The sequence below is a fragment of the Portunus trituberculatus genome, chromosome 33, assembly GCF_017591435.1.
Source record: "Portunus trituberculatus isolate SZX2019 chromosome 33, ASM1759143v1, whole genome shotgun sequence".
Lineage (NCBI taxonomy): Eukaryota > Metazoa > Arthropoda > Malacostraca > Decapoda > Portunidae > Portunus > Portunus trituberculatus.
Window position 1 is genome coordinate 49,515 of NC_059287.1, and position 15,415 is coordinate 64,929.

The following is a 15,415-nucleotide window of genomic DNA, read 5'->3' on the forward strand; positions in this document are numbered from 1 at the left end:
ATCAAAGCATCTGCATCCTTTTTGCTTGAGCAGCACACTGCTTCTCAGCTTCAAGACTTACTTTTAATTCCGTGATTTCTTTGGTAAGTTCTGCATTGGATTCTCTCAAGCTTTCCATGTTCTCACTGTATTTAGAATTGGTGTCTATCAAAGCATCCACATCTTTCTTTGCTTGAGCAGCACACTGCTTCTCAGCTTCAAGACTAACTGATAAAGTTTTAATCTCACTCTCGTATTTCTTCACCAAGTCTTCACTGACAACTTTCGTGCCAATCAATTCTTCCTTCACAGCACACAAATTATCAGTCTTTTCTTGAACATCATGAGTTAGTTCTACAATTTTTGCATTAAGACTTTCTCTAACTTCACACAATTCTTTCATCAATTTAGAACTAGAATCCTGTGAACATTCAAGATCACTTTTAAGCTTATCACTTTCAGAGACATGCTGGTTCTTCATGTTATCATACTTCTGCTGTAAGTCATCTAAAGATTTGTTCTTTTCCTCAATTGTTTTTAGTAACTGAGACTTCTCTTCTGCTTGTGCCTGAAGCAAATCATTTTTGTCTTTGTACAGAGCTGCAAGATCTTCCTTCTCCTTATTTTCTTTTCTTATTTCCTCAGTCAGTAAGTGAATGTCAGACTCCATTTTCATACGTGTGTTGAGAAAATCTTCCTCCATCACCTTGACCTGATTGTTAAAAGCATCTTTTTCTTCACTCAGCTGTTCTCTTGCTTTATTAATCTCTTCTTTCAATTCTTCAACATATTTCCCTTTTTCCTGTAGGCTTGTTGTAAGTGTCAATTTATCTCCCATTAATGTATCAATAGTCTCAATGGCAATTTTCAGTTCCTGTCTCAAAGAGTCCCCACTGGCAGTCTTTCCTCTCACCTCATCAACTAGACGTTTGATTTCTTCTGCCTCAGTAGTTACCTTTCAAGAATATAAAGTTTACTATAAATATTAATAATCAAGTATGACAAACTTAATTATATTTGGTTATGTTACTGTCCCTGTGGCAGGATCTAAGAATACTAACACTGTATTCATTGCACATTGTAAGAGGTAACTCAAAGTGAGAGTACAGAGACTAGGAATATGTTTTTTTGTTTGTATGTTTTTTTGTTTGTATGAAAACTTAATGTTTTTTTTTTCTTAAGGATTGAAGAGAACCAGCAAAAAAAAAAAAAAAAAAAAAAAAAAAAAAAAAAGGCCCACTTTAGTGCTAACTCTCTACAAAGAGAAAAACGTCAGCCAAAATTAGGGAGCAAATGCCACGATACCTCCCTCTTAAAAGAACACAAGTCGTAGAAAGTCGGAAATACAGATGCAGGGAGGGAGTTTCAGAGTTTACCAGTGAAAGGTATGAATGACTGAGAGTACTGGTTAACTCTTGAATTAGAGTTGGACAGAATAGGGATGAGAGGAAGAAAGCCTTGTGCAATGAGGCTGCAGGAAGAGGAAAGGTATGCAGTTAACAAGATCAGTAGAACAGCTAGCATGAAAATAGCAATAAAAGATAGAAAGAGATGCAACATTTTGGTGGTGAGAGTGGCTGAGGAAAGTTAGTCATAGGAGGGAGTTGGTGAGATGAAAAACTTTTGATTCCACCCTATCTAGTAAAACTGTGTGACTGGAACCCCCCTAAACATGTGAAGAGTACTCCATACAGGGGCAGATAAGGCCCCTATATAGAGTAAGCAGTTGGAGGGGCAAGAAAAACTGGTGGAGATGCCTCAGAATGCCTAACTTCATAGAAGCTCTTCTATGAAGATGAGATGTGAAGTTTCCAGTTAAGATTTTGAGTAAAGGACAGACCGAGGATATTCAGTGTAGAAGAGGGAGACAGCTGGGTGTGTGGATGAAGGTAAAAAGAAGATAGGAAGAATGTTTATGGTTGTGCTGCTAGTGAATGAAAGTTGAGGGAAAGGAGCGAATGTGTCTTTGGAGATGTGAGGGTAAGTGTGTCTTGTATTTTTAAAGCTAGAGAGAGAAGAGTAGAGGATGTGGCTTTGCTCTAGTCCAAAGATGCAAAACTGAATGGTAAAGTAGCTAAGACTGTCTGTGTGAGAGCAGATACTGATCACTTAGTCATGGAGTAAGAATATGCAATCTTCATGTCCAGAAGGAATTACAAGAAAATGACAATGGATAAAAGATGCAAAAAGGATGAAATTTTAACTGACAAAATAAAGATGACTCATACAGTGGAGCCTCGGTTACTGAACATTTCCCTTTCCAAACAAAATTTTAGATTCGTAATTGGTTTTGGTTGCCATACCATAATTTTTTTTTTTTTAAACAAAGTTACTTGATTTAAAAAAACAAAAGGTTTAACAAACACTACACTTTATTACTAATTCACAGTTTCTATAAATACAGTGATCCCTCGTTTATCGCGGTTAATGGATACCAGAAAACCCCACGAAAGTTGGAAAACCGCGAAGTAGGATTGCTCCCCTTAGGAATTTTTGTGTATGTGTATGTGGGTACCAAAATGTTTAAAATATGTAAACAGTATTTATACTTTACATATTCAGTATTTTACTTAAATCTATTTAATTATAAAACCTTATACAGTAATACTCCACTTAACAAACGTTCGTCTAACGAATTTCCGGTTTAACTTACTATATAAAGTTAGACCAAAAAGTCCGCATAACATACAACCACATCTGTTTTAGCGAATTTTCTGGGTTTGAATTTGTCGGGTGAGGGACCAAACGAGACAGCTTCGCTGTGATTGTCTTGTTCCCCGTCTGTCTCTAGCGCTCCTGGAGCTGGATCCAAGATTCTTTAACATCCTCAGAGCAACCTCCTGCCGCAAAATGGCTTCCATGAACGCTTGGAGGGACGGTGACGAGGTTGCTCTGAGGTTACTGGGAACACCACCTCTGGAGGTGGTGTTACGGTCTTATATATACATTACGTTCACAAAACAACATTTCTGTTAGCTTTTTTACAAACCTTGCCCCCAAGAAAGGATTGTTTTGTAAAGCATAAAGTGAAACCTTACATGGAATACCAAAAAATAAAGCAGAGATGAGATGAGCCACAGACGAAGTGGGAGACTTGCGGCGACTCGGCCATTTCTTCTTCTTGTGACCCTTTTAGCCTGCGTGTTGTCTTTCCCCATGATATTTGTTTCCACTCCTCTATTGCCTGCTATAATGGATATCATATCTTAGTATTCATATACGCTCATGCCATGAGGATAACCTCAATTCCGTGGCATTGACTGATAGTGAATTACTAATGAAATACCGAGGATAACCTCAATTCCGTGGCATTGACTGATAGTGAATTACTAATGAAATACCGCGGTATTTCATTAGTAATTCACTATCAGTCAATGCCACGGAATTGAGGTTATCCTCATGGCATGAGCGTATATGAATACTAAGATATGATATCCATTATAGCAGGCAATAGAGGAGTGGAAACAAATATCATGGGGAAAGGCGCAGGCTAAAAGGGTCACAAGAAGAAGAAGCAGCCGGTCGCCGAGTCTCCGCCTGTAGCTCATCTCATCTCTGCTTTATTTTTTGGTATTCCATGTAAGATTTCACTTTATGCATTATAAAACAATCCTTTCTTGGGGCAAGATTTGTAAAAAGCTAATAGAAATGTTGTTTTGTGAACATAAATGCATATATAAGACAATAACACCACCTCCAGAGGTGGTGTTCCCAGCAACCTCAGAGCAACCTGAAAGCAGCTTTGTCATCGTCCCTCCAAGCATTCATGGATGCCATTTCACTGCAAGAGGTTGCTCTGATGTTGTTAAAGAATCTTGGATCAACTCAGGAGCCAGCCAATTACAATGAAACTACCGCGTTCGGTCCCTCACCCGGCAAATTCAAACCCAGAAAATTCGCTAAAATGGATGTGGTTGTACGTTATGCGGATTTTTGGTCTAACTTTATATAGTATGTTAAACCGAAATTGCTAAACGAATATTAGCGGAGTATTACTGTATTTTGTTATAGCCTAGCAGTGAAAAGTGGCTCAGTTGTTTGTTTACATTTCTGCAGGACTGTGGTGCACCAAGGCAGAACTTCCAAGTAGCAACTGGCCAAGATGAGCTCTGTTGTTTATAAGTGGACAAAGCTGTCTGAAGAGTTTCTCATAGAGAGCAATAAAGGCCAAAAATAGCAACGAAAAAATAGCAACAGCTTGCTAGGGGTGAAGGGGCCGCCACATTTGTTTACAAAAGCGGAAGCAAGCTTGTAATTCACCTCGGTCGCCTGCTGGTCACCCAGACAGTCTTCCCCATTACTGTGTGTGATGACCAGTGTCAACAAAAGTTGACGGAAAAGTGCTAGTGTGACACTGCCTTAGGATACAGCATGTGAGACAGTCAACAGCGTGGATGAGACTGGGAGACTGGCGAGATACAACAAGGGAAGATGTTGGGTGAGGCTACAATGATGTGCAGCCAATCAACTCATGGGATAAATCCACTCGTGCTATCATTGGTTGATCTCGCACCGGAAACCAATCATGCGCCTTGTATGAGTGCCCGTGGGTATGTACAAAGCCTCTGAGTCAGCTCATCTCTTTGTTTGGCATGCTGGGAAACCTCTCTCACGCATCAACATCAAACAATGTGTTTTTCCACAATATGGCCATATTTTTTCATTTTTATCACGAACCGCGAAGTGGCGGGGAACACTGTATATCTATATGAACAATACATGTTGTACAGTACTTTACATAAGTAGTAACGTTCATTGTTGTCGTTATTACACACCAACTTACCGAATTACTGTATGTACCATATTTGTAAGTAATGCCACGGAACCCGTGATATAGCGAAAAATCCGCAGAACATATCTGTGAGTATGTATAAAACCTGCGAAACCGTGAGGCCGCGAAAGTTGAACCGCGAAATAGCAAGGGAACACTGTATCTGTTTTTTTTCTTATATATATGAAGAAGAAACACAGTGGGTAAAAGAGTAATTCAATCTTTGAAATAAAACACAGTGCTTACTCCAATTTTGTGAGAAATGGGGCAGCATTATGAGTCACAAATTTGGAAACCGCAAAATTGGAAGTATTATTCCTATGGGAAAAATTGAATATGGTGGCCCCTTCATCCATGGTTGCCTAATTTTTCAATATTTTCCTGATATTTTGCCCATATTTATATCACATATATTGAGCCAGATATCCTTCCATATGAATGATCACAGTGTTTGTACAATGGTTACGAGAATAAAAAATCTGTCCACCATAGGTTTTTAAAGCTTTTTCAATTTTCTCACAGTTTTTAAACAGCATTCTCACAGTTGATTCTCCCACACCAAACTCTCTGGAAATATCACAGTTCTTTTTTCCATCTATTTTCATCTTAATTATCTTCATCTTCTGCTCCAAAGTTAGCCTAACGTTTTTCTTGGTTGGTGGCGCCATGTCACACAAAGTCGAGCACAAGGATTCCTCCAAATTTGCAGAAAGAACTCCGTGGAGGTGTACGTAAACAGATGGAAGGCGGGAGGGAGCGGGGCAGTGTTGCCAGATGAGCTTCGTTGAATTACCGCCAGATTTTTATGAAAACTAGCCAAAAACCACCAAACTATGATAAATATAATATAAATATGATAATAATATAATATAATATGATGAATGTGAATAAATTAATATAATATTGCCTATATAATACAGTAATATATAATTTGCGGGAACGCTCTCTCCCACCACCACTCGCAAATCGCAATACCGGGAGAAAGGAGCATGCCTACCCTCAGTTTTCAAACTGATTTCATTCCTGAATGTCATTCAAAATCCAAATGTTCAGAAACCAAAATTATGTTTTTAAAATGGCAATTTTTGGTCTTTGGTCGCAGAATTGACGTATCGCAAAATTGGAGTAAGCACTGTAAATGTGATTCTGTTGAAGGGCCATTATGTAAACAAACAGCATTTGGAAGGTTCAGAGTAACCTGATCTTGATGACCCACAATGCCATCACTACTTCAACTGCATTTTTTCAATAGCAAGATGTTTAAGTGTTATGATCACCTTTATTTTAACAGTGAGTGGATTGCTCCTCTCTGTGTCACTCTGTAAGGCTTTCTTTACCCTGCATGATCTAAACAAGACTTTCTGATGAGCTCTGTGTCACCAAGTTCATTAAATACATTTTTTTTCTGGATTAATATATAATATGAGGCAGAGATGTGGAGCAGTCATCTTAGCAGAGGAAGTGTTTGTCATAAGTCAACAAGACAAAGAATAATCCATTTTACATTAATTTCTATGAAAAACATAATTTTGGTTTCTGAACATTTGGATTTTGAATGACATTCAGGAATGAAATCAGTTTGAAAACTGAGGGTAGGCATGGTTCAATAAGCGTATGAGGTTTTTGTAAGAATAACTCATACTAATGAAGAAAATAATCTAAGTGCAGTTAATTGTATAGTCAACCTCTATTTTACCTAAATATTACTAATAAGAAAACACAGGAGGAGGATGATGTACCTGTTCCATGAGTTTGTCTCTTTGAGCAGTTACTGCATCAAACTCCTGTTGCAGTTTTTGCAGCTGCTCCTTGTGCTCCCACAAGATTTTATCCACTACTGCATCTGCCATGTTTTCTTCACCTGGAAAATTTCACCATACTGTAAGGTATTTGCAAGCTTTGGTAGGTGATCATGATAGTATGACAAAGACAAAATGATTACTATATAAGAGCTGACTCATTTGGACCTAGATTGAAAGACGGTCATCTAACAGCTGCCACCCACCTGAAACCCCAGGGGAAGAGATGGCCGAATAGTGGGATGGAGAGATGTTTCCAAAGGACTCCTCTATAGACACACTTGGTCCTTTGTTCTCCATCAAATGGAGGTGCAATTCTTCTAACTGTGTCTATAACAAGAAATGAGGCAGATTAAGTGAAAAGCAAGAATGCAGTGCCACACCCCACCCACAAACAAAAGGTAAGTTTTACTGACCTTCATTTCTTTGATGTCATCAGCTTGGTTCTCAATCAAGCGTTCATTTTCATATTTTGCTTGATTTAAGGAAAGTATGTTTTCTTGCAGTCTCTCATTTTCTGCTCTTATAAGTAGTAGTTTTTGGTGGACTGAGGAATTCTGCAAGACAAAGTTGTACAAAATGTCATTAATGTTATTTTTGCAAACAAAGAGATAAAAGTTTATCAGCAGCTCTCATTAACACCATCTATGAATGTCTTGATCATTGTTCTTACCAAGTTTCTAATTACTTGTGTGCATTCTAGTACAATGAATTAGTTTTCTCAATTCAGATAACTTCTTTCACAAACTTCATTCCTCTGATAATTGCAACTAATGAATTTAATTTCAGTACATGTCTTATTTGGAATTTTGCCTTCAAATGTCAGAATCTCTTAAACCATGCTACACATCAATTGTACTATGATTTCTGTCCCATCCTTACTAAAGTGTTTTGCACAAGTCATTACATTCTTCAACCTATGAACTGTCTGACTCATCTCAAAACAACTCATCATCTTTCCTAGCTTTTTTCTTAATGACCAAACAATATATTAATTTTTCTCCCATTTCTAAAGCCATGAAAATAGCAAACCTCAGCAATTTAACATATGCTTGTCAGGTACAGCAAAAAGTTGTACAATAAGTCTTACAAAACACTTAACAACCATCAACATTGGGAAGCCAGGAAGTACATACATACCTTGGCAGTGAGTTCATCCTTTTCATCATTGAGCCTCTCCACTGTTTGCTGCAAAGAACCGTTCTCCCTCCGAAGTTGAGAGCATTCCACCGTTAGTTGGCTCACCTGCAGCACAGACTTCAGTTATCATTACTGATAGTGCATGGTTAGTTCAACTAACACTTTCATTATATTTCTATTCATCAGAACTATAAACCTGAGTCTACTTGTGTAATCCTATGATGTTTACACCTTGTCTTGCTAGTTTCCCTGAACAGTCCCTCAGCAATCCTGTAAAGCTACCTTCATATGAGATTTTTTTTTTTTTTTTTTTTTTTTTTTTTGTTTTCCAGCTTGTCTTAGAAATCAATGACAATCTATTCAGCCTTTCACACACTGGCTTCATGGCTTAATTCCAACACAGCATTGATTTACCACCCATATGCACTAATAACCTATGCAGTGCAAAGTGGCTTAGAATACCACTAGAGAAGTCTATGGAGCTTTTTTGGATCAAAGGTTTTTCCTACAGGGAGACAGTTGTGGTTAATTTATGGCAGAGATTTTTACTTATTGATATGAATAGTTCTATTGTCACTATTATTATTTTATTGTTACTATCATTATTACTATTACTTATTATAATTTTATACACTGTGATAGCAGAAGTTATACAGAAAGAATATAATTATGTTTACAAAACATTATGCCAATTCATCTTCATTAGTTTTCAGGTGAGAATATAATGTGTACAATGCTCCTTGAAGGAGCCTAGAGCTCTTTATTGGGTGGCTTCTTCTTTATATCATTCATCCCAAGCAAACACTGAAAAATTGACAAGAACATTACTACTATTCTGTGCACTGCTATAGACAATGACAAACTGACAAGTACTACAACTACTATTATGTGCACTGCTGCAGACAAATTGTGGGGGAAAAAAGCACTTGTATAAAGAAATGCTTATTATAATTCCACCTGTATGGCCATATTGATGTATTTACCTAGTTGCAGTTTTACAGGGCCTGGGCTTTATGCTCGTGTGGTCCCGTCTCCATATCTACACATCCAATTTTTCTTTAAAGCTATGTACACTCTTTGCTGACACCACTTCCTCACTCAAACTGTTCCAAGTCTCAACACATCTTTGCGGGAAACTAAATTTTTTAACATCTCTCAGACATCATCCCTTCCTTAGTTTCTTACTATGCGATCTTGTGCTTCTAACGTCATATTCTTCTCTCAGGATCAGTTTCTCATTATCCATTTTATCCATTCCGTTAATCAATTTATAAACTTGTATCAGATCCCCCCTCTCTCTTCTCTGCTCCAAGGTTGGTAGATCCATAGCCTTTAGTCTCTCCTCATATGTCATCCCTTTAAATTCTGGAACTATTCTTGTAGCCATTTTTTGTAGTCTCTCTAATTTTCTTTTGTGTTTCTTTTATGGGGAGTCCACACAACTCCTGCATATTCCAATCTAGGTCTTATTTTAGTACTTATCAATTTCTTCATCATTTCCTTGTCCATATAGTGAAATGCTACTCCAATATTCCTTAGCAAATTATATACGTCTCTCTGAAAATTCTATCAATATGGCTTACCGGTTGATTATTTTCTTCCATTGTCACTCCCAAGTCCTTTTCCTTTTTACTTTATCTAGTTCTACTCCATCTCCCATCTTATAGATTCCCACTGGTCGTCTTTCACTTTTTCCCATTTCCATGACATGGCTTTTGTCCACATTGAATTCCATCTCCCATTTTTTGCTCCATTTCCAGATCTTGTTTAAGTCTTCCTGTAGTATTTCACAATCCTCTTTTTGTTTAATGACTCTGCACAGTTTCGCATCATCCGCAAACAGATTTATGTAGCTGTTCACTCCCTCTGGCATGTCATTTATATATACGAGAAAAAGTATTGGCACCAATACTGACCCCTGTGGCACTCCGCTGTGTGCCAGTGTGTGTGTGTGTATTTACCTAGTTGTAGTTTTAAAGGGCCTGGGCTTTATGCTGGTGTGGCCCTGTCTCCATATCTACACTTATCCAATTTCTCTTTAAAACTATGCACACTTGTTGCTGACACCACTTCTTCACTCAAACTGTTCCAAGTCTCAACACATCTTTGCAGGAAACTATATTTTTTGACATCTCTCAGACATCTTCCCTTCCTCAGTATCTTACTATGCGATCTTGTGCTTCTAATGTCATATGCTTCTCTCAGGATTAGTTTCTCATTATCCACTTGATCCATTCCGTTAATCAATTTATAAACTTGTATCAGATCCCTTCTCTCTTCTCTGTTCCAGGGTTGGTAGATCCATAGCTTTTAGTCTCTCCTCATATGTCATCCCTTTAAATTCTGGAACCATTCTTGTAGCCATTTTTTGTAGTCTCTCCAATTTCCTTGTTTCTTTTTATAGGGGGGGGGGGTCCACACAGCTCCTGCATATTCCAATCTAAGTCTTATTTTAGTACTTATCAATTTCTTCATCATTTCTTTGTTCATATAGTGAAATGTTAATCCAATATTCCTCAGCAAATTATCTGTCTCTCTGAAAATTCTATCAATATGGCTTACCAGTTGATTTTCTTCCATCATCACTCCCAAGTCCTTTTCCTTTTTTACTTTTTCTAGTTCTACTCCATCTCCCATCGTATAGATTCCTACTGGTTGTCTTTCACTTTTTTCCCATTTCCATGACATGGCTTTTGTCCACATTGAATTCCATCTCCCATTTTTTATTCCATTTCCAGATCTTGTTTAAGTTTTGCAGTGTGTGTGTGTGTGTGTGTGTGTGTGTGTGTGTGTGTGTGTGTGTGTATTTACCTAGTTGTAGTTTTACAGGGCCTGGGCTTTATGCTCGTGTAGCCCCGTCTCCATATCTACACTTATCCAATCTTACTTTAAAAGTGTGCACACTCGTTGCAGACACTACTTCTTCATCTAAACTGTTCCACGTCTCAATACATCTCATGGAAACTATATTTTTAATATCTCTCAGACATCTTCCCTTTCTCAGCTTTTTACTATGCGATCTTGTGCTTGGTGTCATATTCTTCTCTCAGGATCAGTTTCTCATTATCCACTTGGTCCATTCCGTTGATCAATTTATAGACTTGTATCAGGTCTCCTCTCTCCCTTCTTTGTTCCAAGGTTGGTAGATCCATAGCCTTTAGTCTCTCCTCATATGTCATCCCTTCAAGTTCTGGGACCATTCTTGTAGCCATTTTTTGTAGCCTCTCCAATTTTCTTATGTGTTTCTTTTTATGAGGGGTCCACACTACTCCTGCATATTCCAATCTGGGTCTTATTATAGTATTTATCAATTTCTTCATCATTTCTTTGTCCATGTAGTGAAATGCTACTCCAATATTTCTTAGCAAATTATATGTTTCTCTAAAAATTCTATCAATATGGCTTACTGGTTGATTTTTCTTCCATCGTCACTCCTAAGTCCTTTTCCTTTTTGACTTTCTCCAGTTCTACTCCATCTCCCATCTTATAGATTCCCACAGGTCGTCTTTCACTCTTTCCCATTTCCATGACATGGCTTTTGTTCACATTGAATTCCATTTCCCACTTCTTACTCCATTCCCAGATCTTATTTAGGTCTTCTTGCAGTATTGTGTGTGTGTGTGTGTGTGTGTGTATTGTACAGGATTCGAGTGGGACTCATAGTGTCCTGTCTTCATGTCTAGTTTTATCCATGTTTTCTTTAAAGTTATGCACATTATGTGCTGTAACAACTTCATCACTCAATGCATTCCCCTTTTCCACTTTACATGTCAAAAACTGTATTTCCCAATATCCTTCACACACTGCATCATCCTAATCGTCTTTACATCTCCTCTTGTCCTAACTTCTTCTGTCACCAGGTCTTCCTTGTTTATCTTTTCAATGCCATTGACAATCATCTTGTACATTGTTATTAGGTCTCCTCATTCTCTTCTATCTTGTAAGGCTGGCAGTCCCATTTCCTTCAGCCTTTCTTCATATGTTAGGTCCTTTAGTTCCAGCACCATCTTTGTAGCAATCTTCTTATCTTCTTATATCTTTTTTTTTAGAAGAGCTCGGAGACCACAACACTGCTGCACATCCCAGCTTTGGACATATCATGCTTGTGATCATTTTTTTTATCTTATCTTTGTCCATGAATTGAAATGCCACTTATATAATTCAACATTTTATATGGTAATCTAAATATCTTACTTATGTATTTTTTGGGGTTCAAATTTTCCTGTATAATCACTCCAGATCATTTTCCTCTTTAATCTGTGTGTGTGTGTGTGTGTGTGTGTGTGTGTGTGTGTGTGTGTGTGTGTGTGTGTGTGTGTGTGTGTGTGCGTGTGCGTGTGTCGGAGAGGATGGAGAAAAGACATACTTGTTAGACTTTTGCCTGTGTGGCAATATTGGCAAGCAAGGAGGAGGGACCAGAAAGTTATTTTGTTCCTAAACATATAAACAAGTAGTACAATGAAAAGCTTCCATCTTACCTGCTGCTGTCTCAGGCTGTCCCCCGCCACTACCAATGCCTCAGACTCATCCTGCTGTTGCTGGATGGTCTGCAGTTTGCTCTGAAGGTTCTTTACTTTCTCCTCTGGATACAACAAAAAAGATTGTCACAATAACAAATTTTCTTTAACACTGTTTTATGTCCATTCCTTTCTTTTCTCTTCTTTTTTTCTAGTCAAAGTCTATAATCAAGTCTCAGGTGTAAGAGGAGGTAGTGCCAATTTCAGCAGTCAACTATTAATGTAGTATGTACTGTGCAGCTCTTGTTAACATAGGCAACAGTACCTTACTTATAAGTAATTAAACAAACCAACAGATATTCAAAGCATTAATATAAAAAGTGCAATGCAAAATTAATCTTTCAAGGTGTATAGTCATCGACATTCACATTTAGAATTCAAACTGACTTGAGTATCACATTACACAAACTGGCAACTCACCCTTTCTTCATCTAAAAAAAATCTGCTGGGAAAACTAACTGCAGGATAACTAAAGCTGTCCTCTCATATATTCAATAGCATAGGGAAAGGGATTCAATGTTTGACATATTAACAAAAGGGAAGTCATCTTTTGTGACCACTCCTTGCTTAGACAAACAAAACTATGTTTGTTTTATACAGTGTTCTAGTGCGGTGATGTGTGAAGCCTGGAAAATGTATAGGCCATGATTTTATAGTATAAATGTTAGAGTTTCATTGAAATGCAAAACAAATTGAAAAATACACCACATAACTATTAGGAATGAAAAGACAGAGAGTATTGGTAAAAAAATGAAGTTATGAAGCAAAGCTTCACATCCCTAAACACTCCATTTCTTCACCAACACACTCAGTCTTTTCCTTCTTAACAGTTATGTGGTGTATTTTTCATTTTGTTTCACTGTTTCAGTGAAACTCTAACACTTTTACTATATAATCATGGTCTGTACAATTTCCAGGCTTTACACTTCACCTCAGCAGAACACTTTGTTTAAAACAAACAGTCCTGAGATACCTCAGGACTGGAAGTTAGCTAATGTTACTCCAATATTTAAAAAAGGTAGGAAGGATGATGCGAATAATTATAGACCGATCAGTTTAACTAGTATAGTATGTAAGATACTAGAGAAAATCATTAAGGGTAGTATTTGGGAGCATTTAAATGAGAATAGATTAATTAGAGATACCCAACATGGCTTTAGATCAGGGAGGTCCTGTCTTACAAATTTGCTCGATATCTTAGAATATATTACCAAGGAGTTAGATGATGGAAATAGCATAGATGTTATATATCTAGATTTTAGCAAGGCGTTTGATAAGGTACCGCATAGGAGGCTAGTGTACAAATTGAGACTACATGGGATAGGGGGTAGGTTAGTTGATTGGATTAGTGAATGGCTTTCTGATAGGAAACAGAGAGTAGTATTAAATGGGGCAATGTCTGAGTGGAAGGAAGTGGTTAGTGGGGTACCCCAAGGATCAGTGCTAGGACCTCTTCTTTTCTTGGTGTACATTAACGATTTAGATATAGGAATTAGTAGCAAAGTATCAAAGTTTGCAGATGATACTAAGATAGCATGTGCAGTACAGGGTGAAAAGGACAATTACAGAATACAACGAGACCTGGACAGGCTGATAGCATGGGCAGACAGGTGGCAGATGGAGTTTAATTCTAAAAGTGTCAGGTTATGCATTTAGGTAAAGACAACACAAACTTTAACTATGAGATGGAGGGATGTTGGCTAGAGGCAGTAGAGGAAGGAAAGGATTTAGGAGTAGTGATAGACAGGACTATGAAATTTTCAAAGCAATGTTTAGAAGCAAGAAATAGGGCAAATAGGATCCTGGGTTTTATAAATAGAAATGTTAGTTATAAAAGTAAGGAAGTGGTGCGTAGCTTATATAATTCCTATGTTAGGCCCCATTTAGAGTATTGCATACAGGCCTGGTCACCCCACTATAGGCAGGATATCAACATGTTAGAAGCAGTTCAGAGAAGAGCAACTAGGATGATACCAGCATTAAAGCGCCTGGAGTATAGAGATAGATTAAAGGAATTAAACATGTTTTCATTTGAGAGGAGATGTATAAGAGGGATATGATAGAGTTATTTAAAATGTTCTCAGATACAAACTACATAGATGTGAGATCTTTCTTTACCTTAGAGGAGGAAGTAGGACTAGAAATCATGGCAGGAAGATTAGAAAGCAAGGCTGCAAGTTAGATATAAGAAAATATTTCTTTAGTCATAGGGTGGTAGACTTCTGGAATGCATTGTCAGAGACAGTTGTAAATAGCACTAGTTTGACAATGTTTAAAAACAGATTAGATAAGCATTTAAATTTATTAGATTTATAATTATGTATAGCACTGCATGATAGTTTTTATAAGAAATTTACTATAGTTAAACAAGACATGATCCCCATGTATGGGGACCACAAATTGTAGAGGATTTTGCTGCAGGACTTAGCCCTGTTAATGGGCCAAATATTTAGAATTAGTATATAATGTATTGTGTACTTGTAAGTGTATCTTTAAGTACTGATGACGAGGTCGCTGTGCGACTGATACAGGATAACCTAGATGGGCCCTGGTGGCCCTTTGTTATCCTATTATTCATGTTATGTTATGTTATTTTATAATCGTTTTGTTACCCCAAGCAAGGAGTGGTCACAAAGGATGATCTCCCTTCAAGTCAATGTGTCAAGCACAAGCTTTACTCCATACTTTCAAAACATATGAGGATTAACCCAAGTTGCCATGTAGTTACTTATTTTCTTCCAGCAGATTTCCTTTCTCAGACTGAGAAGGGGCAAGTTAACAAGTTTTTGTAATGTCATGCTCATGTTTATGGGACTTATAACTGTGAATGTTGCTGACTTTACATGTAATATGTACTGCATATTGCTACATTTGTTTCAGAATAATCATGATCAATCTTGGCCACAAAGCTTTCCTGTGGTTGCATGAAATGACAGAAGGGAAGAAGGTTTCAGAAAAAGGTCTCTCATTACATAATGACAGTGGTATTTCTATAGCCTCTCTTGCCTCAATCTTCATATGTTTTATAGCTATGATGGAGTCCTTTCTATTATATCTGTAACTGGGCTTCTGTCCTCACTCCTTGGTTGGTTAAGCTTTTCTGAAGGTCTATCAACATCCATCTTAACCTCTAGCTGTAAGTCAGGCTACATTCTCAAGAAATTTCTATGAATTTATACTTCCTCAGAAATGGGACTCCTGCAGTCTCT

At 37.5% G+C, this 15,415-nt stretch overlaps 1 protein-coding gene across 1 annotated transcript in view; it reads right to left on the reverse strand.

Moving 5' to 3' along the window:
- Nucleotides 1-15,415, reverse strand: part of LOC123512408 (COP1-interactive protein 1-like) — a 58,217-nt gene that overhangs the window by 30,195 nt on the left and 12,607 nt on the right. The window contains 6 exon segments of the mRNA XM_045268801.1: nucleotides 2-934; nucleotides 6,490-6,611; nucleotides 6,756-6,879; nucleotides 6,966-7,106; nucleotides 7,690-7,794; nucleotides 12,168-12,271. Coding sequence (XP_045124736.1) covers nucleotides 2-934; nucleotides 6,490-6,611; nucleotides 6,756-6,879; nucleotides 6,966-7,106; nucleotides 7,690-7,794; nucleotides 12,168-12,271 — 1,529 coding nt within the window.